The sequence below is a fragment of the Pan troglodytes genome, chromosome 18 (assembly GCF_028858775.2).
Source record: "Pan troglodytes isolate AG18354 chromosome 18, NHGRI_mPanTro3-v2.0_pri, whole genome shotgun sequence".
Taxonomy (NCBI): Eukaryota; Metazoa; Chordata; class Mammalia; order Primates; family Hominidae; genus Pan; species Pan troglodytes.
Window position 1 is genome coordinate 80790378 of NC_072416.2, and position 23741 is coordinate 80814118.

The 23741-nt window shown below is 46.2% G+C and overlaps 1 protein-coding gene across 2 annotated transcripts in view; it reads left to right on the plus strand.

The window, feature by feature from the left end:
- Positions 1 to 609: 609 nt before the first annotated feature.
- Positions 610 to 23741, plus strand: part of CDH13 (cadherin 13) — a 1164519-nt gene continuing 1141387 nt past the window's right edge. Inside the window, exons 1-2 of one of the 2 annotated variants that reach the window (XM_016930253.3) lie at positions 610 to 941; positions 13186 to 13291. In XM_016930253.3, the coding sequence (XP_016785742.2) occupies positions 862 to 941; positions 13186 to 13291 (186 nt within the window). In that variant the 5' untranslated portion in view covers positions 610 to 861. The remainder of the gene's footprint in view (positions 942 to 13185; positions 13292 to 23741) is intronic. The other variant, XM_016930251.3, reaches the window with a different exon arrangement.

Consider the following 23741-nt stretch of genomic DNA (forward strand, 5'->3'; position numbering starts at 1 on the left):
TCCTATTAGGGAAGGCAGACCTAGATGTCCCTCTTACCCTCAGTCCCAAAGCCCCCCATTTATAAAATCCCTTAAGCAGTGACTACTGCTGTTCTGAGTACCTGGAGGTAGTTCAGAGCTTCTGAAAGGTAACATCCATATAAAAAAAAGAAGTTCCCTCCAATCCAGATCCCAGCTTTGGTGCCAGATGCACATTTGAGGAGTAGGTGGCTAGTCTGACTCTCACCTGAGCAGTTAATAAAATCTATTGCCCCTTGATGGAATTTTTTCTGCAAGCTCGAATTGATCTGTCATCTTTGTGATTTGTGAGATGGCAGGGAAACACCAAACACCATCATGACTTGGGCCACAATGGGGGGAAAAAAGGAAAAAAGAAAAAAAAATCCACTGCCAAGGCTTGCCAGGCGTAGAAAGGGCTGGAACTGCTGGGGTCATTTTATTTGATTTATTGGAAATAGAGTGGATCTTATTAACATTTTAATAAAGAGAATCTTTTTGCACTAGGCTGGAAGTGGCCGCCAGTCCCCGTGCAATTCCATTCTCTGGAAAAGTGGAATCAGCTGGCATTGCCCAGCGTGATTTGTGAGGCTGAGCCCCAACAGTCCAAAGAAGCAAATGGGATGCCACCTCCGCGGGGCTCGCTCCTCGCGAGGTGCTCACCCCGTATCTGCCATGCAAAACGAGGGAGCGTTATGAAGGAATCCGTCTTGTAAAGCCATTGGTCCTGGTCATCAGCCTCTACCCAATGCTTTCGTGATGCTGCTGCTGATCTATTTGGGAAGTTGGCTGGCTGGCGAGGCAGAGCCTCTCCTCAAAGCCTGGCTCCCACGGAAAATATGCTCAGTGCAGCCGCGTGCATGAATGAAAACGCCGCCGGGCGCTTCTAGTCGGACAAAATGCAGCCGAGAACTCCGCTCGTTCTGTGCGTTCTCCTGTCCCAGGTAGGGAAGAGGGGCTGCCGGGCGCGCTCTGCGCCCCGTTTCTGCATTCGGATCGCCCGGCACGGGCAGGGTGAGGGGGCTTTCGGGGGGTCGGGGCCTCCGGTCGCGGCGGCGAAGACAGATCGGGGCTCGGTAGGGAGGTCATTCCGAGCCCAGAGATCCTAGGCACCCCCCCCACACAGGCTCCCACTCTGGCGTGCGTGTGTGTGTGTGTGTGTGTGTGTGTGTGTACGTTCGTTAACGGGAGGAGGAGAGAGCTCCCAGTCCTTTTTTGCTAGCAGGGGCGACATTCTCGCCCACATCAAGTGGGGTAACTTTGGTTCCCTCCTCCGGAGGCTCGGTGCATCGGAGAAAGACTCAGTTGGAGGCGACTCCAACGAGCCGCGGTTTTCCTCAGCCCAACGCCCAGCGGCCGAAGCGCTGCTCGGGTCCGGATTGCGGGCTGCGGGGCTGGAGAGGCCGAGCAGGCACCACCGACTTCCCAGGGCGCCCGGGCCCCCTGGTACAGCCCGGCTGCCCGCTGGAAGGCGCCTCGGGGCAGTAGAGAGCCTCAACCCGGCTGCTGCTGTCGCTCAAAGGCGCCGGCGACGGCCGCACCCGCATCGGGGTCCTTTTGCTCCCAGACCCCGGGCCCGAAAGGGCCGGAGCGTGTCCCCCGCCAGGGCGCAGGCCCCAGCCCCCCGCACCCCTATTGTCCAGCCAGCTGGAGCTCCGGCCAGATCCCGGGCTGCCGCCTCTGCTGCCTTCCCTGAGCGGGAGCGGAGCGCAGAGAAAAGTTCAAGCCTTGCCCACCCGGGCTGCAGCTGCTTGTTAACCCTCAGAGCGCTACGGCGCGAGGGAAGGGCCCGCCAACCAGGAGAGGGGGCGAGGGAGATGCGGTCCGCCTGCAATCACCTCTGCATCTCAGAGATTTTGGGAAGTTTGAGTGCAGGAAAGCAGCGTTCCGAGGCCAGGCCTGGGGTGCTGGCCGCTGCGGGGGGCACGCCCAGCGCTGCTCAGGGGCCTGTGGTTTCGGAGAGCACCCCGATCCAGTCCCCCATCGCCTCTCTGGCAGGCGTTGCGACTTGGAGTGAGCTGGCAGCCTGCAAGTGGGTGGATAAGAGCCAGGGCAGGGCAGGGCCGGGCAGAGAGGAGGGAAAGAGACAGGGAGTGCCTCAGGGTGCTAGGAATGAGTGTTGAGTTCCTGGCCGGGGTAGAGGCTCAGGTGAGAGTTTGCGGGTGAGAGGCAGGGGAAGGGAGTTGGGTTCCCAGGTAGGGACTGTCTGGGATGGGGAGACTGGTGCAGCCTTCTAAGGGAGACCACTGTTAGAGCAATGTTGGGTTTAGACTTTGGAAATGGGCTAACATCTCAGAAATGCAGTGATGGGTGATAGTACCAGGGGAGATTCAAGTGCCCGGCTGCTGAGCCCGCTCCCATGCTCCTGACTTCTTTCTTGGATATACAGTCCCGATTAAGGACTGCCCAGTTATAGCTCCTTTTCTACCAGGCTTTTCTGGTTGATTATCTTGGGGTCCCTACAGCCTTGAGTCTTGCCATGGATCCCAAGCCTGGCTGTGAACCAGTTTTCCAGATGTCCTGTACCCTAGAGACCCCAAGGCTGTATGTGTGTACATATACCCCAAATTAGCAAGGCGGTTTGGAGCATGCCTCAGACAGAAAGGATTCAGACAGATCCTTCCTGCCATCTGCTAGTGGTACCAACTTCGGCAAGTTGTTTAACCTCTTTGAGCTTCCAAGTTCTCCATTGTAAAATAATCTGCTGCCTTCCTAGGGCTGCTGAGTGGGTAGGATTGCATTCAACAGGATGTCCTATGCAATGCCTGCCACTCTGGGAGCTGTCGGTGTCTGAGAGCACTTACCATTGCCTTGTCCAGGACTTCACAGTCCTCTTTCTTTCTTGGCAGGTTTCAACCTCAGTTCATATTCCAGGGCTTGCCCGAAGTTATGCCTCCTTTAAAGCAAGACAGACCACGTGACAGGGCCCCAAGATCGATTTTTATGCACTAAGGGCTCTGTGCATGGTTGTTTTTGCAAATGAACTGGTGTGTCTCCTCACCCAGGGCCAGGCTGGCACAGGTGGGTTCTGAAGGCTCACTCTATTTATTTAGACGAAGGAAGCAGAGATTTTGCTGTGAATTGAAATGATTGCTCTGAGAGGCTTATTTCTATTTTCAATTGTTATGCATATCAGAGCAAATGTCCACATTAGTATAGTAGTTGAAATCCTGGTAGCAATAGTACCTCACAGAGAAATCATTTTTGATGCAATCCAGTTAACCAGCAAGAAGTTCACGTGCAGAACTCTGTGTGCCATAGAAAAAAGTGGGGAAAGTCTTCGAGGCTTTGAGTCGACAAGCAAAAACAAAACTTTCCTGAGGCAGAGAGAAAACAGAAGGGAAAAACAATGTAATAAAGCAAATTAGTCACTCGGCCGTGGTGGTGTTCAGGCAAGCCTGTATGTTTTTTTCCACCACAGTTGTAAAGCATTGGGTCTGGCTTTGGAAGCCATCAATCTCTGTAAGCTTATTGGCTTGGTTGTTGTTTTAGGCATTTTGGTAGGAGGTGAGGAATTCTAAGCAACAATGACTGGAAGCTGGCACCGTTGAACAGTCACCTCTCCTATCCCCTGGGGTGTTTTGGGAAAGTCTGTCCCAGAAGTGGCCTCTGGAATTTGCCTATGATAAGTAATGACTATGAAACAAATCAAGAAAGAAATGAGCAAGAAATTCCATGGTAAATGTGATTCCCCTCCCTATTTGGGTAGCACTTACAACTAACCAAAAGTTCTAACAATGAGTGAGTAATCCCCCAAGAATTAGGAATTTAGGGAGGGGTTCAGGCTTGGAGGACAGTCACTTGGGAGTGACTAAAAATGTTCCATGGAATTCTGAGATTTCGCTATAAAGTGGGGAGTTCTCTCTTGGGGTCAGAATCTTGATTTTCAGGATTTTCAATGAGAATCAGCGTCTTATAGTGCTCCTGCAAATTTGTGTGTTATGTTTTAAGAGCAGCGTTTATTTGCAGAACCTTTTGGATGAGGAAAAGGACACAGGGTTGAAGAGGGTGCTGCCCCCTGCCCCCCTAGGGTCAATACTTGACAGCCTGTAAGATTTCCAGAGCACTAGGGAAATGGAATATGTAGTGAAAGGAGTCAGTGATAGAGTTCACCTGTCTGAATATTTTTTTTTAGCAAGTCCCAAAACAGGTTTAATAAACTGCAAAGCTGAGTATGTAATCTGGAATTTGTGTAATTCCACAGTCTATACTAAAAGCCCCAACAGTCATCTTAGCTGATCGCTCCTACTCTGCCTCCCTCCCTTCTCCCCTTTTCTATCTTTAGCCCTTGGGTTTTCCATTAAGTAAAATCTATTTCCTTCCAGAAGTATCCTCTATGTGTTATAGTGAAATTGCCCAACAAACCAACATACTCAATAACTGCATTATCTAAAAGTATCAGCTCTTGGATGTGTAAATTGAGCCTCAATCTGAAGTTCAATGTTTAGGTTAAAGTGTAGCTAGGTTCTTGAAAACATCCTTATTTCCTTCCAAAAATACAATTGCTTGGGGAGTCTAGTTAATTTATATTTAGTGGAAGGTAGGAAAAGGACAAACTATGGATTTAATTTACACCTGAATGACAGTCATATCATCTACGTAGCCAACAGTGTTTCTGTGTGCGCGTCTGAGTGAGTGTGTACATCTCTGCATTTTGATCTTGTAATACCTGTTGAAAAATTTCTCCAGAAGAGGGCTCCATCCACAGCATTACAAAATTCTGAATCTACAGCTCATTTTAAAGAACTTCAATGCAGCAACTCCATCAAAACAAAACTATTCTCCTTATTCCACATTATTTGCCACAATCACCCCCAAATGAGAAATCCTGCCATTTTTCACTGTATTTATTTCTGTGTCTCTCTCTTTCTTGCTTTCCTTCTTTTGCTCTCTTGCTTTCTCGCTAGCTTTCTTCTTGCTTTCTTTCTTTCCCCCTATTGTAGTTGGTTCTGTTCTAATTCATTCTTTGACTCTGTATCCCCTCTGAGTATTGGAGCAGGAAAAATTTCAAAGATGTTTGTAGACAGTACAATACGGAATGTGAGGAAGTTCTGAAATTTCCTGGCATTTGACTTTGGTTGGACTTGATTTTATTCTTTAGGTAGCCAAAAGGCAGGAACAGTTCTGCCTGTGGAAGGAGATAACCTTCCCCCTTACATAACCACCCAGAAGGGTGACTCCTGAGCTAGGTCCACTCACTTTCCATCACTCATTGAAAAGGAGAAGGAAATATCCCCCTGTCATCCAATTACAATAATCAGCTGGACAGAATCAAACCAAGTGACCAGTGGTTTTGGCATTGTTTCTATTTAGCTGTCAGCCAGGTACCCATGCACCTGTGAGAATCTGACCCTCCTGAAGGGTGCTGCCAATATAATTCCCCACAGCCCGCTTCTTCTGCAGCCACCTGGGATCCCAGGCCTGGCTCCTCAGGTATGAACGGGCTGCACAGACAATGAATGACTGGGCTGTAGGATCTCTTGCTCCTGCAGTAGGCACTCAGCAGTGGCCTTATTCTAGAGTTAGGGTGGAAAGTCATCTTTCTCTGCTGAGAGAGGCAGCTTGGGGGAAGGCAGGAGAGGAGAAGAAAGGACATTTCTAACTTGAAGTGCTGACTGAGCCAGGGTCTGTGGAGGTGAATGTGTCACCCTCTGGCTTAGCAGGTTGAACCTCGAGACATCTGCTTGGTGGTAATGGAACTCATCTATCCCAAACCTGCAACTCTGGCTTCTGGGCAGAGGTTGCCAAGTAGCAGCCACAGGCTAAATTTAGCCATGGATGCAGTTTGTTTGGCTCAAATGTTTTGAAAATTGTACATTAATAAAAACAGAAATCCAGGTTTCTAGCATTTCTGAAAAAGTCAGGTCAGGCAACCCTAGATCCACACTTCAACATGGCCGTACTTGACAGGGCTGAGTCACTACTGCCCTCTTTAGGCAGGACGTGCCTCCGTAGCTTGCCATAATCCTCACCACTCTCTACTACCCATCCTTCTGTGCTCACTAATTTTGCCTGCTTGCCCCTAGGGCTTTTTGAGTTTGGAACCTCTGCTTTCACAAATGTTGAGGTTTGATCAAATTGATGCAGTTAATTTCTCAGTGATGGACTATTTGGAAAGGGAGGGACTGGCCTTTTCTCCTTCCCTGTGATTGAATTCCATTGATGTGTGCTTTGGAACAGCATGACCAAGGAGACTGCAGCCCCTCCCTGAGCACATTACTGGCAGCACTGTTGGACAGGCACCCAGAGTGACATAGCACCCAGAGAGACATAGCACCCAGATCATTGCTTCAGGTGTAAGAGTCATGCAGAGAAGTGACACGCTGCAGCTCTGAGTCAGTACAAGCCCTGGCACACCAGTGTGTTGGTACAAAATGTCATCATGCACCAGCAGCCAAGGGACTCTGAAACCCTGGGATCATATAGAGGCCTGCATACCCTCTCTGTCAGCAGTCCTCAGCCATCTTGGTACCAGGGACCGGTTTCGTGGAAGACAATTTTTCCACGGACTAGAAGTGGGATGGTTTTGGGATGATTCAAGCACACTACATTTATTATGCATTTAATTTCTGTATTGTTACATTGTAATATATAATGAAATAATTCTACAACTCACTATAATTTAGAATTACTGGGAGCCCTGAGCTTGTTTTTCTGCCACTAGATGGTCCCATCTGGGGGTGATGGGAGACAGTGACAGATCATCAGGCATTAGACTCTCATAAGGAGAAGGCGACCTAGATCCCATGCATGCACAGTTCACACAGGATTCCAACTCCTATGAAAATCCAGTGCCACGGCTGATCTGACAGGAGGCAGAGCCCAGGCGGTAATGCGAGTGCTGGGGAGCCATTATAAATACAGATGAAGCTTTTGCTTGCTCACGGGCCACTCACCTCCTGCTGTGTGGCCTGATTTCTAACAGGCCATGGACTGGTACTGGCCTGTGGCCTGGAGGTTGGGAACCCCTGCTCTACGTAGTGTTCTACCAAGAGCATGGCTGTCCTTGGAGAACAGTGACACCTGGGCATCATCATTCCATGAGTGTTGCTCCCTCACGGTATAGACATAACCAGAACGTCACAATAACTTACTCTACTTAGACTTGCCAAGGCCTCCGGGAACACTGCTCTAATATTCAGCACCTTTGTAACTTCAGGATAAAGCTGAATCTGCAGCTCTGTCACCTACTTTTTTTCTTTGAGACGGAGTCTTGCTTTGTCACCCAAGCTGGGGTGCGGTGGCACGATGTCGGCTCACTGCAACCTCCACCTCCAGGGTTTAAGCAATTCTGTGCCTCAGCCTCCCAAGTAGCTGGGATTACAGGTGCCCGCCACCAGGCCTGGCTAACTTTTTTATTTTTAGTAGAGACGGGGTTTCACCGTCTTGGCCAGGCTGGTCTTGAACTCCTGACCTCGTGATCCACCTGCCTCAGCCTCCCCAAGTGCTGGGATAAACAGACGTGAGCCACTGCGCCTGGCCAAGTACCCTTATCCATAGGACACTGTCACATCCTAGCACCGTCCTGGAGCTTGTGTGATGTTTTTATATCTGTTTTAACAGTTAACACCCATGGCCGTTCTACACACAGTGTTAATGCTACAATTAATGCTCTCTGGCTCTGTAAATACTAGACTAATCTGTCTGCCTCATCCCATACCAGCAGGTGAGCCTCAGATGATTCTTGTTTTCCATAGCTACAGACCCCAAAGATCAGAGTAAATATAACTCCATATACACATATGAAAAAAAGTGATTGTTTTTCCTCTGCCAGTTGCCAACAGAAGTCAAATTCTTGAAAACTAACATTAACAACAGGCACGTTTTGACGTGTCTTGTCTCATTTCAAAGACACCAATGAGCGTCACCCGATCTGCTGCAGAGGCACAAAGACCCTGTGTCTCCTAGCTGAACGCAGGCCGGGCTGGGGCGGAGGGCAGCAGCTGCTCAGCCATCAACAGCCCTGCCACATGCCTGGGCAGGGCCCGGAAATGAGCTCAGCCTCTGGAGGAGCCTGGGGAATGGAAGGAAGGAATGTGGCAGCTTCCATCCTTGCCTTACGGGGCCTTCAGGCCAATGTCTCTTTCCCTCAAGGTGTCAGGGAACCGCTTTCCTGTGTTGTGTGCTGCAGGAAGAAGGTGGTGGCTGCAGACACCTGAAGCTTGAGCTTCTGTGATTGTCTCCCTGTGGACTGATTGCTGTAGGGCCTGCAGAAAGTTGCTGGACACTGCCAGCGGAACCGAGGCTGACTCAGACTGCCCGGAGTATCCCTCCTCAACTGCCATCAGCCGTCGGGCATCTGGGATCATCTCACTCAGGGGTTGCAAATTATGGCCCGTGAGCCAATTTCTCCCTGCAGTCTGGTTTTATAAATAGTTTTATTGGATTATAGCCACACCTATTCATTTATGTAATTGTTTATGGCTGCTTTTGTGCTATAACAACAGAGTTGAGACTGGCCCCTGAAGCTGAAAATATTTACTATTTAGTCCCTAAAAGAAAAAGTTTCCTGACTCTTTATCTAACTTAAACTTACAGCCAAAGAGGCTTCTGGGCGTCTTCTCAAATAAGGGGGGCCTGAGAAGTTCAGCTGTTAGGGACTTTTCCTCCTAGGCCCCAAGCACTTGAGCAACTTGACTTCAGGGAGATTCACCTGAGACCAAATGGTTCCAATAAATATCTATGATCTCTATGGAGGACTTACTATGTTCCAAGCACCACTTGTGTGTTCAGTATACAGTTGCTCATAAGGCAGACTGAGTCTCTGCTCTCCTGGGGCTCACAGCTTGGCAGGAAGGATCAATAGCAATTAATGAATAATTTAAGATGGAGACAACTGCGATGAGGGAAGGAAGCCCAGCTGTGTGAGGTCATGCCGTTCTAAATATTTTGCCTAGGTGTTCTTTGTCTTTCTCCTCCACTAGACTATAAGCTCTGTTGTGGTCCACACTGTGGCTTGATTTGTTCATTTCTATACTCCCAGGGCTTAGAACAGTGCCTGGCACATAGTACTCAGCAAACATGAATGAACAAATGAATGAATGAATATAAGTAAGACATCAGAGGCAGATGAAGGATCTGGGCGGCTTCCCTGACAACCTGATGTTTGAGCCCAAATCTGGAGGAGCAGTAGGGCTTACAGACAAAGACACAATAGAGGGCGTGGGTGGGGAAAGGCATTCCAGGAAGAAGGCAGAGTCTGGGTGAAGCCTCTATTCAGGGGAAACACCACACAGCCAAGGCAGTGATGTGAAGTGTGGCTGGGAGGTGCCAGAGCCAATGGGGCCGTGTCAGCCACTGCAAGAATATTGGTGTTTTTCTCAGAGCAAGTGGCAGCCATTGAGGGTAATGAGGGAAAGGTACAGAGTGATGTGATCAGATTTGCATTCTGGCTACAAGTAGCAAATGGGTTGGAGCTGGGTAAGAATGGAAAGGAAAGGCCAGTCTAGGGCTGAGATCATGGGAAGCTGGATTCAGGAACGACGGTGCAGAGATGGGGCAGGTGATTGAAGTAGACTGATATGGTTTGGGTCTCTGTCCCCACCCAAATCTCATGTCATATTGTAATCCCTAATGTTGGAGGTGAAGCCCAGTGGGAGGTGATTAGATCAGAGGGTGGATTTCTCCTTGCTGTAATCGTGATAGTGAGTTCTCACAAGACCTGGTTATGTGAAAGTGTATAGCGCTTCCCTTTGCGCCCCCTCTCTCTCCTGCTTGCTGTGTGAAGACGTGCCTCCTTCGCCTTCCCCTTCTGCCACGATTGTAAGTTTCCGGAGGCCTTTGCAGCCATACTTCCTCTACAGCATGCAGAAGCAAGCCAATTAGACCTCCTGTCTTTATAAATTACCCAGTCCCAGGCAGTTCTTTATAGCAATGCAAGAATGGACTAAATCCTATTCAGATAATCCAAGAGACATTTAGGTGGATAACTTGACAGGCTTTGATGGTGGCTGGGTATGGAGATGGCAGGGCCAGAGAGAGGTGAAGGAGGCCTGCTTAAGTTCTGACTCTTCCAATTGGCAGGAAGAGTCAAACAAGGAGACCAGGTGTTTGACATTGTAAACAGGGTCGGTCTGAGGGCTTCTCTATGTGGGAGTGTAATCCAGGCTGCAGAACGTTCCTGGGAGAGGCACCTAAGGCCGGCATTACAGTATTGCTAGCAGATCCAGTCCATGCCTGCATCTAGGATGGGCACCGTGGGGGCCTGGAAATGCCCTTGAATAAAGTGACCGACGTGCAGCCTGTATAATTAGCCAATCTCTGAGACTTTTCATGCACAAGATATTTGAGAGAAACATTGCCAAGCCCTTTAATCGTTTCTTGAACATTCAATCAGCAGCACTGGAAATACGTCTTACATGAAGCAAATAATGATCTTCTACCCTCCGCAATCACTTTGCCAATGCTAACAAGCCTCTGCTTCAGCATGTTGGGTGTAGCCTTGGTGACTTCTGTTTTTGGTGTAGTAGGAGAATATTCAACTGGGTGCCAGGCAGTGGTATACTGGTAAATGTTTAACAACTGGGCCACTCTAAAGAAACACCCAAACCAGAAAGCAAAACCCAAACCAAGATACAACCAAGTAATTTGTAGCTCTTGCCAATTTCTGTGATGTAAATACTCCCATCATGGGCAATTTGAATCTACCAACCTGAGAGTTTCCTAAAAACTTAACAAGGGGCTCTTGCTACCTGATACTAACTGGCTCCAGCACACCATGGACCTGGATCCTGTTTCTAGCTCACCCCCTCACTCGTGGTATGACCTTCAGCAAGCAGCTTTAATGTTTTCATCTGTAAAATGGACCAGGTTACTTGGAGGTTCAAGTGAGTAAAAAGATGTTAGAATGCAGGGAACTCCAATTTGCTGCAAAGATGCATGCAGATTATCTAAATCATTATCACTTACAAGGAAACAGGACCTTTGGCCAGGATCCTACAGCTGTCTAATTGGGCCCTGTAAAAATACTTTGATTCAGCCACTGAATGAAGTTTGATGTGTGAGAAACAGAGGGTGTACCTCTGCTTCCTGCAGTTCTGCATGTTTTTGCAGTAAGAAAGATTATTGCGTTCTGTGGCAGTATTGATTCCGAACGTGTCTTTTTTTCCTGCTATCTTTCCCTTCTTTTCTTCCTGCTTTTCTCAACAAAGATATTTAGTGAGTGCTGTATGCCAGGCACTCACCTAGGTACTTTATCCTCAGAAGCTGAGGTCTGTACAGTTACTGTGCCTTTTTTTTTTTTTTTTTTTTTTTTTTTTGAGACGGAGTCTGGCTCTGTCACCCAGGCTGGAGTGCGGTGGTGCAGTCTCGGCTCACTGCAAGCTCCGCCTCCCGGGTTCACGCCATTCTCCTGCCTCAGCCTCCTGAGTAGCTGGGGCTACAGGCGCCCGCCACAGCGCCCGGCTAATTTTTTTTTGTATTTTTAGTAGAGACGGCGTTTCACCGTGTTAGCCAGGATGGTCTTGATCTCCTGATCTCGTGATCCGCCAGCCTCGGCCTCCCAAAGTGCTGGGATTATAGGCGTGAGCCACCGCGCCCGGCCTATCGTGCCCTTTCAACAGATGAAGAAACTGGTGAGTTTAAGGAACTGACCCAAGATCACAGAATAACAAGTGGTGAGCTGGGATTTGCACCTGGGTCTGTGCGTGGGCGAGTCCACCTGGGGCCCGTGTCTTCACTCAGCAAGTATTTATTGAGCATTTAGGGAATTCAGAGGTAAACGAGATGAACTGAATCCCTGTCTCATGGAGCTTACAGTTTTGTGGGAACAGCAGATAAAAACAAGTAAGTACTTGAAATAATTACAGATGTGGTAATGGTTACAATAGGAAGCAGTAGAGGCTGAAATCCATTGAAGGGAGAAGAGGCTGCTGTGCCCTCCTTTGCTCCTTTGCTTCCTTTCATCTGCCTTGCCTCCCTCTTTCTGTGGTCTTTCTTTCTTTCTTCCCTTAAATGTTACCTACCAAGTATGAAGAACGCTGCAAACCTGGGAACCCAGAGGTGAACACGACAGTCCAGGCCTTCACTAGGAAATGTGCTGGAGCAGAATTAGAGCCTGGGGCTGCCTGGACCCAGAGCTGCTGGTGCCTTGGACTGCTTAGGGACTGCTTAGCAGACCTCCTAGCCCTTTAGAAGTGAGCTTGAATCCCTGCCCAGCCGTTTACACACTGTGTTGCCTCAGATAATTGACTTCATTTCCCTCCTTTTCTGTTTTCCCCTGTATTAAAACAACTAAAAAGGAATATCTATGCTTGCCCTGCAGGATTTTTGTGAGAATTAAATAAGTGTATGTTAATGATGTCATCCTATGCTTAAGAAATGTTGGTTGTATTACTTTTCACCCTATGCTCCAAGGAAGTTTCTGGTCTGAAGGTGTCATGGGGTCTTGGCTTTCAGGATGTGACTAACTTAAGGGGGGACATGACTGTGCATTTCATAATGCGTGGACATTAAAAAAAAATAAAGTTTGCTCCCCAGGGAGGATTTGCCAATTCCCATATTAGTAGGGTCCCCCAAGATTGTTCCCCTCGGGATTCATGCCTCATAAAATCATTTGATCTGGTGGGATCTCATCTTCTTAATGTGTCTGCCCATCAGCTGTTCCTGGGAGGCTTTATTAGGGCAGTGTGTGTGTGTGTGTGTGTGCACGCGTGCATGTGTGCGTGTGTGTGCATGCACGCACCAGTGCCATGAGTACTTGTTTAAAGTACCTCCATGTAACCACAATTCACTGTAGTTGCTATGCCCTAGTTACCCATGTTATCTGGAATCCTTCCTGCAACCCTTAGAGGCGACTCTTATTCCCAATTTTATATACGATGAGAAGAAGTTCTGAGTGGTGGAGTCATTTGCTCAAGGCCACACAGTCACTGAGAACTGGGACCAGGGTTTGGACCCATGCGTCTTTATTCCTGTGCATATTTATTTTCCTCTATGTTGCACTAGTGTATAAAAGTTTCCTTTCCCACTCGCCTCATTACATAAAAATTCTTTCCTTTGTCTATTTTGTTCTCTAGCTCCCTTAAAGTCAAGATAGCTGCCTGGGATGACCACTTTTTTGAGTTCGTAGTCTCTCAAAGTGGGTCTGGGCCCTGGACTTCCTGTCTGGGCTACTGATTGCAACCTTCAGAACAGGGTCAGCCCAGGGTCATTTGTGTTCTTTGTCTCCATGTCCTTGCTTTTGACCAGGGCCAAACAACCCACCTGCACTGCATGGTTCCCCCAGCAAGAACATCCCAGTGAGAATGGCCCACAGATGCCTGGGCATGACTCACCTGCAGCTTCAACCATGCAGGTAAATTCACCTGCTGCTGTGTCGTGTGGCTGGATGGAATTCTTCCCTAGGGATGCTAAGAAACCCTGTTGCCTAAGTCAGTGCTTCCTGCAAGCTACTCTTTGTAATTCTTTCCCCAAACAAAAAGAAAACAAGAAATATACAGTCTGTAGCTATATAGAGACACCTGGATCTATATTGTGTGGCAATTGGATTGAATCTAACTTGAAGTTTATTTTTGTCTTACCAGACCAGTGTTTTTTCCTGTTAATTTAAGTGCTTTAGTGAGGGTTGCCATTGATTGAGCAAACATGTGTTGAGTGCTTATTATGTACCCAGCTCCATTTTCCATACTAGCCACAGAGCAGCGAGAGCATGGCCTTTGCCCTTCAATCCTGTTCTGGTGGACAGACACTCTCTCCCTTGACAGGGTCCTCACCACTGTGTGCACCGTCCCGCCACTTGGTGGCCATGCCTATCTGTGCATTCCCTATTTGGTTAACTCATTCACTTAACAAATATTTACTGGGGGAAGACAATATCTCAAGCACAATTCTCAGCATTGAGGGAGGCAGCAGTGATTAAGAAAGACAAGATTGCCTGCCCCCGTGGAGTTTGTGTTCTCATAGCAGAGAAAGACAGAAAACAAGAAAAATAAATAAATATGGTAGTTTTGCGTAGTGATAGTGCTATAGAAAAACGTTCAAATGGGGTAGAGTGATAGACAGTGTTGTTCTGAGCTTGTCCACCACCCCCTCTTGGGACAGAGGATTCTTTGTTCTGATGGAATGGCCTTTCTATAGCATAGAGATGAAATGTGCTACCGTTTGTGAAATGAAGTTAGTAATACATACATGGCATTTTTGTCTTCACTGAAAGTGTAGTTGGTCAACTTTTGTCAACTCTCTACTTTTTGTTTGTGTTGAAATTTTACTGTTGGGAACTTACGAATATGGCAACTAATGATTTAAACCAGGGGTAGGTATCCTTTTTCTGTAATGAGCCATCTAGTAAATAGCTGGTTTCTCTTGAAACTGTTCAATTCCATCCGTGTAGCATTAAAGCAGCCACAGCCGATATGTAAATGAATGGGCAGGGTAATAAAATGTTATTTACAAACACAAGCAGAGCTAGGTTGGTCCTTCAGGCTGCCGTTTGCCAACCACTAATCTAAACCAGTAGCTGCCTTACCAGTTGGTCAAACTTGTTTAAGACAGGGATAGGGCAGAGGCCAGCGAGGGGAACCAGGCATTCTCTTTGGCCTTAGTTGCCATGAAAATCATGGTACTTCTTTAGGGTCCCATATCACTAGATTATTTGCATTAACTTTTATCAAGGTAAAGATGCTAATAGTCAACTATGGGACATAATTCTCAGACTAGATCTAACATAGGAATAATTTAGCTTTGTAATATTTATCTGGACTACAATTTTTAAGGCACTTTTGCTACCCAAAAGTATCTTGGGGTTAAACACTGTCTTGGATTGAATTCCTCTAAATAAATAGAGACACAGAATTGGGTTCAGGGGGTTAAGTTGGTAAATGATCTCAAGGCCCATAAGTGAGCGAGTGGGGAGAGTGAGACCAAGAAGAAGGAAAGCCAGCAAGCCAACAGTGAATGTGTCATTGAGCTGGTCAGTCATGGGAAACTGGCTTCTTGCTGCTGGGTCTCTACAAAAGCACTGTGTAAAGCTCATTTCCGAATGGTCCCTCCACAGAATAGGTGGCTGGGGGTGTATTCACTCGCCCTTATCTTCTGCTGGTCAGGGGTGACCCCTGCCGTCATTAACTTCTCTGTGCTTCCCTGCTGAGCCTTTGCTGTCATGGGGAGCAGCCATGACTTTGGAAGCATCATAGCAGAAAAAATGGAAAGGTATGGCAAGTTGTTGGACTGTCAGGATATGCCCTGGGTAGGGTATGAATATATGTGATTTCTCTTGCCACCATTACACGTTACTGGAAACTTCCTCAGTAGCGCTAATGGTAACAGAAAGAATTATGGTAGTGGTAGTTTTTAAAACCTTCTGAATTTGGTTAAGCACCCTCCTGCAGATATTCTCTTTCCCACTAGATGGTACCAGTATGCCAAAGCCCTAGAATGCTACCTTAGGGCCTCGTCTTTGACATGTGATATATTCTCATTACTTTTCAACAATGAATGAATAAGCCAGTTGAGGTCAAAGGAATCAACTATGGATGTTTTGGGGACAGGAGATGGGAGAAAAGTGGAGGCTGTCTAAACAGTTACCCTCATTCATGCATTCAGTCATTTATCAACAAATATTACTCAGGACTGACTGAGTGCTCAACACTTTTCTAGGCACTGGGAATACAGAAATGAGTAAGACAGGCCAAGTCCCTGCTCTGGTGAGCTTATGTACTGGCTAGGAGAGAGACAATTAAAAAATGAACAGGTAGATATGTGATGTCTGCAGGAGGGTGATGAGTGCCATGAAGAATGAGAAAGCAGGCAAGGGGGTAGACAGCGACAGGCAGAGGTCATGGCGCTTGCCTTCGCTGTTGGCTGTAGGGTGAGAGATTATTTTCGTCTGCTTCCCAAACCCAGTTCTTCCATTCACCAACTCCTTATGACACCCCTATGCGGTTTATTTTTGAAATGAAACTAACAGCTCATGGAGGGCAAAAAAAAAAAAAAAAAAAAGTGGTGCTTGGCAAATGCATGTTGACTAGTCGGGGCCCACTGCAGCCTAACACCTAACTCAGTGGACTGCTTCTTGGCTGATTTAATTCGTCTGGAATATTTCTGAATTACTATTGTTGTTGACACACAATAGAGTTGCATTTAACTCAGAGGTTAGACTGTAAGGTCAGGGTTTAAGGCAAACACAGTTGTCATTAGCCTTGAAATCTTTTAAGTTGCCTATTAAAGTACAGTAGGCGTGGTTTAGTGTATGCATCCATCAATATGGAACAATGTATAATGCACGCAGTAATGTACAGAGCATAATAAAGAATATATGCAAGATATAATTTTATAGCATTTAATTGCATTATTTACATTGTTCTTTTTCTCTCTCTCTTTGGTGGAAGAGCTGGCTTTCCATTAGTTAAATGTGTGTATGATGAGACTTGACTATATTCATTTAAGCCAGATTCCTAATCATACAATCTCCACCAGACTGTGCATTAAGTAAGGCACCTGTTTTCTCTGTTGTGTTCTGTTTATCTTTGGAATCCCACTACCAGTCAGATGCTTTGGGGCGGGGGAATTGAGGAATAATAATAGTAGAAGTGGCAGTAATAGTAGCTGATATCAGTGTGGTGCTGATTTTGAACCAGGCCTGGTGTGAGTGCTTCAGATGTATTAATCAGCACATGTAATCCTCATAATGACTCTATAAAATATCTTCTATGGTTTAAATCCCATTTCATAGATGGGGAAACTTCAGGAGAACTTAATAAAAGAACCTAATAAAGCTTTAGGACTCTAGGGCTGAGATTCAAACTCAAGACAATTCCAGACACACAAGACCGCATGTTGTATGATTCTATGAAATGGAACAAACTGTCCAGAAAAGTCAAATCCAGAGACAGAAAGCAGATTAGAAGATGTCTAGGGCTGGGGGCAGGAGGAAATGGGGAGTTACTGCTAATGGGTATAGAATTGCTTTGGGGAAGATGAAAATGCTCTGGAGCTAGATAGTGGCGGTGATTACATTAGCTCTCTGTAAATAAACCCCAAACCTGGGAATCATATATCTTAACCGGCTAAGCTTTATAGTATGTTACACATGTCTAAATAAAACTGGTATTGAATAGGAAAACAAGCAAACCTTGGGCAGGTCAGCCTCAGGGCTCCTGTTTGTTCGTGAGCACACACAACCTGTCTTACAGTTGTTCACCACCTGCTGGTGATATTCTGCTTGCTTTACTTATATTAACACAGTGACTCCTCAAAAGATCCCCACTGTCCACCCTACTGAGATCAGAAAGCGGAAGCAGAAAGATGTTGAGAAACTTGGGGCTGGCAAGTGGTAGTTTCAGGATTAAGACCCAGGCTGTTTGGGTCTAATTCCTTCTGGCTACGCTGGTTCTTACATGTGTTTGATTCATTAAAAGCAACCTGTGTTATTTGGAACTGCAGGTCACCTTGGCCTATTGGAAATAAAGCAAGCGTTCTTCACTTTTGTTTTGCTGATTTGTAAAGTGAATTAAGAACCATCTTTTGCCTCAGTGGTTATTATTCTCATAGTAGCCTACCCTGGTGTAGAGTTCTGGCCGCAAAGCTCTCAGAGACTTAAGAAAAGGAGATGGTTTAGTGTTACTGACTTTTTTTAAGACAGGGTCTTTCTCTGTTGCCCAGGCTGGATTGCAGTGGTGCAATCATAGCTAACTGCAGCCTCGACCACCTGAGCTCAAGCAACCCTCTTGCCTCAGTTCTCAAAATAGCTAAGTGGGACTACAGGTGTGGACCACCAGGCCCAGTTAATTAAAAAAAATTTTTTTAAGACAAGGTCTTGTTATTTTGCCCATGCTGGTCTCGAACTCCTGGCTTCAAGTGATCCTCCAGGAGTAGCTGGCGTTACAGGCGTGGCTGACTTTTAAAAGTAGTAAGTGGTTTAGGATGGGGGGTGGTATGGAGGTGGGGTGGGGAGAAAGAGGAGAGAAATCTAATTGATATGCTAATTGTCATTGTACTCAAGTTGATAGCAGATTGCTGAAGGATTTAGGATTTACCCAAATTAACATGAATGTTTGGCACCCCTTGGCTGGTGCGGCTGAAGAATTCAATAGCCTAGTAATGAGAAGTCAATCTAAGGTCTAAGGCTGGGAAAGGAGCTCTCACTTCTTACATCCAGTGCTCATCACTCTGCAAATCAAGGCTCCCCGAACTCCTCCCACCCCTGCCTTCTGCGTCTCCCTCTGTGCCCTCCATCACCCCCCTACGGAGTTCCTTTGATTCTCAGGTCCCCTAACCATGGAATGTACTCCTGTCTGCCCTCACTCGTGGGTTGAAACTTTGTCATGTTGAAAATGCTGAGTGACAAAGCCATTAGCCATGCACAGTGAAACAAGGAAAGCAGCCTAGAGCTGGTCCCCAGACCAGGCCCACCCACGAGTTTGGGTGCTGGAAGGGGAGGCTTTATGGAGGCAAAGCTGAGGGGCTGTACGTGTCTTCATAGGTCTCCAGTCTATAAAAGCAACCACGCTTTGGGCTGGGGCAGAAGTCAGGACTTGAACTGGCTCTGGCTGGGACCCAGGCTCCCAGGTAGCCAGCTCCCAGGTGACAGGAGTCCGCTGGGCTCCCTCTGATTCTTAAAGCCTTCCCAGGTAGCAACAGGAGATCACGCAAAGCCACTAAGTGTCTGATTCAGTCCTCCCTGGTCAGTTTTCCAGCATAGCGTTTTGCAAAATGTGTTCTGAAGAGATACTGGTTCCATGGGAGGTTAATATGGGTTCTGGGGAAAAAAAAATAAGGGGAATCAAAAAATTACTTGTATAAACTAATATTTTGGAAAACTCTGGAGTTAGAGAAGTGGACCATATTGGGTTTTGTTTTTTCACAAATGAAAGTCTCTGAGATTGTAGTGTGTTTCAGTTTCAGAGGGCTCTTCCCAAACCCCTGAGGATAAGGAAACTCTTGCACACAGTGGGTCTCGGGCACTAACTCACAGATGACACTTCTGAAAACAAGCTGCTAGGATGCCATATCTCAGAGTACGGCCTTCGACGGGGCCCTTCACCCAGCTCCAGGACCAACTGGGAGCCTGTTAAGACTGCAAATCCTGTCCTCTGGACCTAGAGAATGAAAGCCTCTGGGGGCAGGCTCAGAAATCTGTGTTTCCAGATTCCACTGGGTTTTCAACTCCATCCAGAATAATTCTTCGGGTGTCACTGTGAATATTTGCTGATCCTTCTGACGTCTATCCATGGTGCTTGTTTCTGAAGTGTAGTCTAAACCGTTGGCTCTCAACTGTTGGGGCGAGGGGGGTTGTGACCCTCGGGACAGTTTGCAATATCTACAGACATGCTTGTTTTTCACAACAAGCATGGGGAGGGGAGTGGACATCTAGTGGGCAGAGCTCAGGGATGCTGTTCAACATCCTACAATGAACAGCATAGCTCCCACCACAAAAGGTTATCCTGACCCAAATATAGTAGTGCTGAGGTGGAAAACCCTGATCCGAATGCATAGCTTCATACTCACCCAGCACACACAGGGATTTTTATCGTTATCTTATCCTGTTATTACTAGGAGGCTGGAATCTGAAGCTGGGGCTGTGAAAAGATACCTCACAGCAAGCCACTATTCATGTATAATTTTTCAAAAGGTAAAACCAAGACTCTTGGGTAAATACGCACTTCAACTCAGTAATTTATGAAGAAACCAGTAAGATGCCATGATTATTCCAAAGGGCATTTAAGAAGCTAAGGTATTTGTAAGGAATTTAGCAAAGAAATGTGAAGATGAGATTGCTGAGTTAGATAAAAACTGGTTAATGTTCATCATGCCTAAACTTCTGGGAGTTATCTGTTCTATTAGACAAAAAGTATTTGCATCTCTACTGGACAAAAGTTGACCACTTAAGTGGCGATTTCACAAAGTCTGGGATCTTCAAGAGCAAACAATGAGATGAACTAAGAGCATGCTTCTAAACAACTTCATGTGGTCCCTGACTGATAACCAACGGATGTGCCATCAACCATTTGGGCCTTGTTTGCAAGCTTTGAATAATTTTTCTGGTGCTTTAAACATATTATTATTAGTATTTTGAGACGGAGTCTCGCTCTTTCGCCCAGGCTGAAGTGCAGTGGCGTGATCTCGGCTCACTGCAACCTCCATCTCCAGAGTTCAAGCGATTCTCGTGCCTCAGCCTCCCAAGTAGCCAGGATTGCAGGCGCCTGCCATCAGGCCCAGCTAATTTTTTTTTTTTTGTATTTTTCATAGAGATGGGGTTTGACCATGTTGGCCAGGCTGATTTCAAACTCCTGACCTCAAGTGATCTGCTCGCCTCGACCTCCCAAAGTGCTAGGATTACAGACACGAGTCACCGTGCCCGGCCTAAGCACATGACTTTTAATTTACTGGTGCTGCATGCTCTGTGAAAAGTGGGTCAAAGAAATGGGAAGTGATGGGAGGAGAGGTCAGAGGAGGCCAAGGTTGTAATATGGTTAGAAGCCATTTCTTACCTGTCTTCTATGAAGTGTGGATTGTGAGAGTTGCTTTCATTCAACCCTATGAGGTGCATCTTGTCATCATCCCCATCTACAGATGAGAAAACTGAGTCAGAGGAAGAGTTAGGTATGTCAGTAGCACGCATGGGCAAAGGAAGGAGAAAGCAATGATCAAGATGATAGAGGGAGAATTGCAATTAAGCCAGAGAGAGGAAGGATGATGTTATAAGCTCGAGGGAAGCCTGAGTCCGGATCTGAAGCAGATATACTCACAGCACGTTCAGGGGGTAATGAAGAGGCTGTTATGGGTGACTATGAATGTGAAGGCAACGTGAGATTGGATCAGAGTTACAAAGATGACAGTTATTAATAGCATCAGTGTTACTTTAGACAAAGGACTTTACTATTGCTGTAGTGCAGTGCCTCGCAGTACACCATGACAGTTAAGAGCCCAGGCCTCGAGGGAAGGTTACAGTTTGAAGCCCAGCTCTGCCACTGTAGGGCTGTGTGACCCTGGGCAAGTTACTTAACCTCTGTGCCTCAGTTACCAGATCTATGAAATGTCGGCAGTGAAACCTAGCTGATATGACTGGGATGGGGATTCCAGAGAACCTTGTAAACACTTGGTCCAGCAAACAATATGGCCTCAGAAAATAGAAGCTGGATGTGTTTATGTACATAAGGAAATGGACAGATAGGACTTAACAGACCATGGTTGTGAGTGACTTGGCTGTAAGTGTCACAGTCTCAGTTTGAGTTTCCTCAAAAGCGGATGCTGTGAGGAGGATTTGAGTGCAATAAATTCGTTTGGGAGATGGTCCAAGGGGAAGTGTAGAGGAGTGGGAAAGTGAGGCAAGGAAGGAAAAGGAAACAGACGAAGGGTCTGTTACTCAGGCAGGTACTGCTCTGGGTGTCTGGAGCTTAACTCCCCTGGGAACCTTTGAGAGTCAGTGTGGAATACCTGCTTCCAAGCCATCCCACCTGAGGGGCATGGGAGCTCCAGATTTTATGCCACAAATCTGGTGGGCATTGATTCAAAGCTGCCCCAGGTGGCATTGATTTTGAGACTACTGGACTACTCCAGCCTCAGAGAAAGCAGTCAGTAAAGAGGTGTAGATATTTGCAGTTGGAAGTTGAGCCAGCCCGGTAATGGAAAAGCCAGAAGAGACAGGAGCTTGTGGGGGTTGGGTGGTGAGCTGTCTGTCAGTGTCTAATGTGGTAAGTATCTGATATGGTTTGGCTGTGTCCCTGCCCAAATCTCATCTTGAATTATAGCTCCCATAGTCCCCATGTGTCATGGGAGGGACACTGTGGGGGGTAACTGAAGCTTAGGGGCAGGTTTTCCCTGTGCCGTTTTCATGGTAGTGAATAAGTCTCATGAGATCTGAGGGTTTCATAAAGGGCAGTTCGCCTGCACACGCTCTCTTGCCTGCTGCCATGTGAGACATGCCTTTACTCCTCCTTCATCTTCCACTGTGATTGTGAGGCCTCCTCAGCCATGTGGAACTGTGTGTCCATTAAAACTCTTTTTCTTTATAAATTACCCAGTCTTGGGTATTTCTTCATAGCAGTATGAAAATGGACTAATACAGTATCCAAAGGCATAAAAATAGTCATGCACTTTGGGGGAGTAATATACATCTGAGAAGTTAAACAGAGGTAAATACAGGAAAATATGTACAAAAATACATTATATTAAATGATATATGAATATTGTATATGTTTTATGCATTGTATGTGAAATAGTAATAATAGCCAACGCTTACGAAGTAGTTGCCACATGCCTGACTCTCCTAAATGCTCTGCAAATAGGCTAGATTTCCAGCAAATGAAAACTGGTTAGGCAGCTCAATAGAATATTACATAACCATTAAAGAGGATGGTTATAAAGATGATGATAATGGCATGGAAAAATCATATGAATGAGAATTGAATACTAAACAGGAGATTGTGTGTGCAGTAGGATTCCTACAAAGCAAAACAAGCCTCTAAATAAAGAAAAAGAAGGGTGGAATCTGAAAGGAATTTATCAAAATCCTAACTGCAATTTTGTTCATGCACTGGGATTCAGAGTTGTTTTTTCCCCTCTGGTTTACAAGTCTCCATTGATACACTTGCATTACATCTATAATGAAAAATACAAGAAACTTGAAAAAGTACAAGAAGAAAAAAACTTCTAAAAAATAGGTGGTAAGACCCAGTGAAAGTTTTAAAGAAGGGAATAACATAATGGAAAATATATTTCAGAAAAATTAATCTGGGGGCAGTGTGGAAGATGGATTGAATCAGGAAACACCCAAGGCGAGAAGTCCAGCTTGAAAGCTTGTATGAGTCACTGGGAGTATGGAAAAGAAAGAGCCAATTTTAGATGCTTGATCATGAATGAGATGATGGGGAAGAAAGAGAAAAATTCCAGAAATGATTCCAACATTTTAAAGCATTTTGAATGGAAGAAAATAAGCAATGGAACTAATATAAATATAGTTAGAGAGAGAGTGAGCGCGCACCGGCTTCCTTTACATTTGTTGCTTGTTTAAACCTAACAGCAATCCTATATGCTATGCTTTTAATATTCCTATTTTACAAATGACATAATAGAAGATTAGAGAAATAAAGTCACTTATCCAAGGTCACACAGGGTCCAGACTCAGATTATTGTGAAATGAACTGGCTAGATAGAAGGATGGATGATGGATGGATGGATGAATGCATAGGTGGAGGATGGATGGATGGATGATGGATGGATACATTGATAACTACATGAAGGGGAATGAATCTGGTGAATTGTAATGTTATAGTGGAAAATAGGGCATTTCAAGAAGGAAGTGGCAGATAGTCTTAGGCAGTGAAGAAGGAAGGGAACAGAGAAAGCACTAGATTCAACAAGAAGGACCAGTCAGTGGTCCTCTTTGAGAAGGTCCTTCCAGTTAAATAATGGAAAGTGGGCTTAAGCAGCATGAGGGACTGAGGGGCCAGGACATGTTGGGGAACCTGTGAAATGGCTAGTCAGAGCATGGCGTGTATGAGCTGAAAACCAGATGTGAACCTAAGGAAGAGATCCAACAATAGGAAGGAGCGGGGATGTAAGAGAGAAAAATGATGGGGAGGGGAGAGGAGGGTAAGAAGACATGGAAAAATGGAAAGGAAAGAAATTATTGGTTAAGAACAAGGACACCAGACTGCCTGGGTTTGAGTCTCAACTCCGCTGCCCTGTAACCTTGAGCAAACCCCATAACTGTCTCTGCTTCCGACCCCTCATCTGTTGAATGGGAAAATAGTAATAAGCCCTATATCCTGGGGTTCTTGAGAGAAGGAATTGAAGCATGTAACATG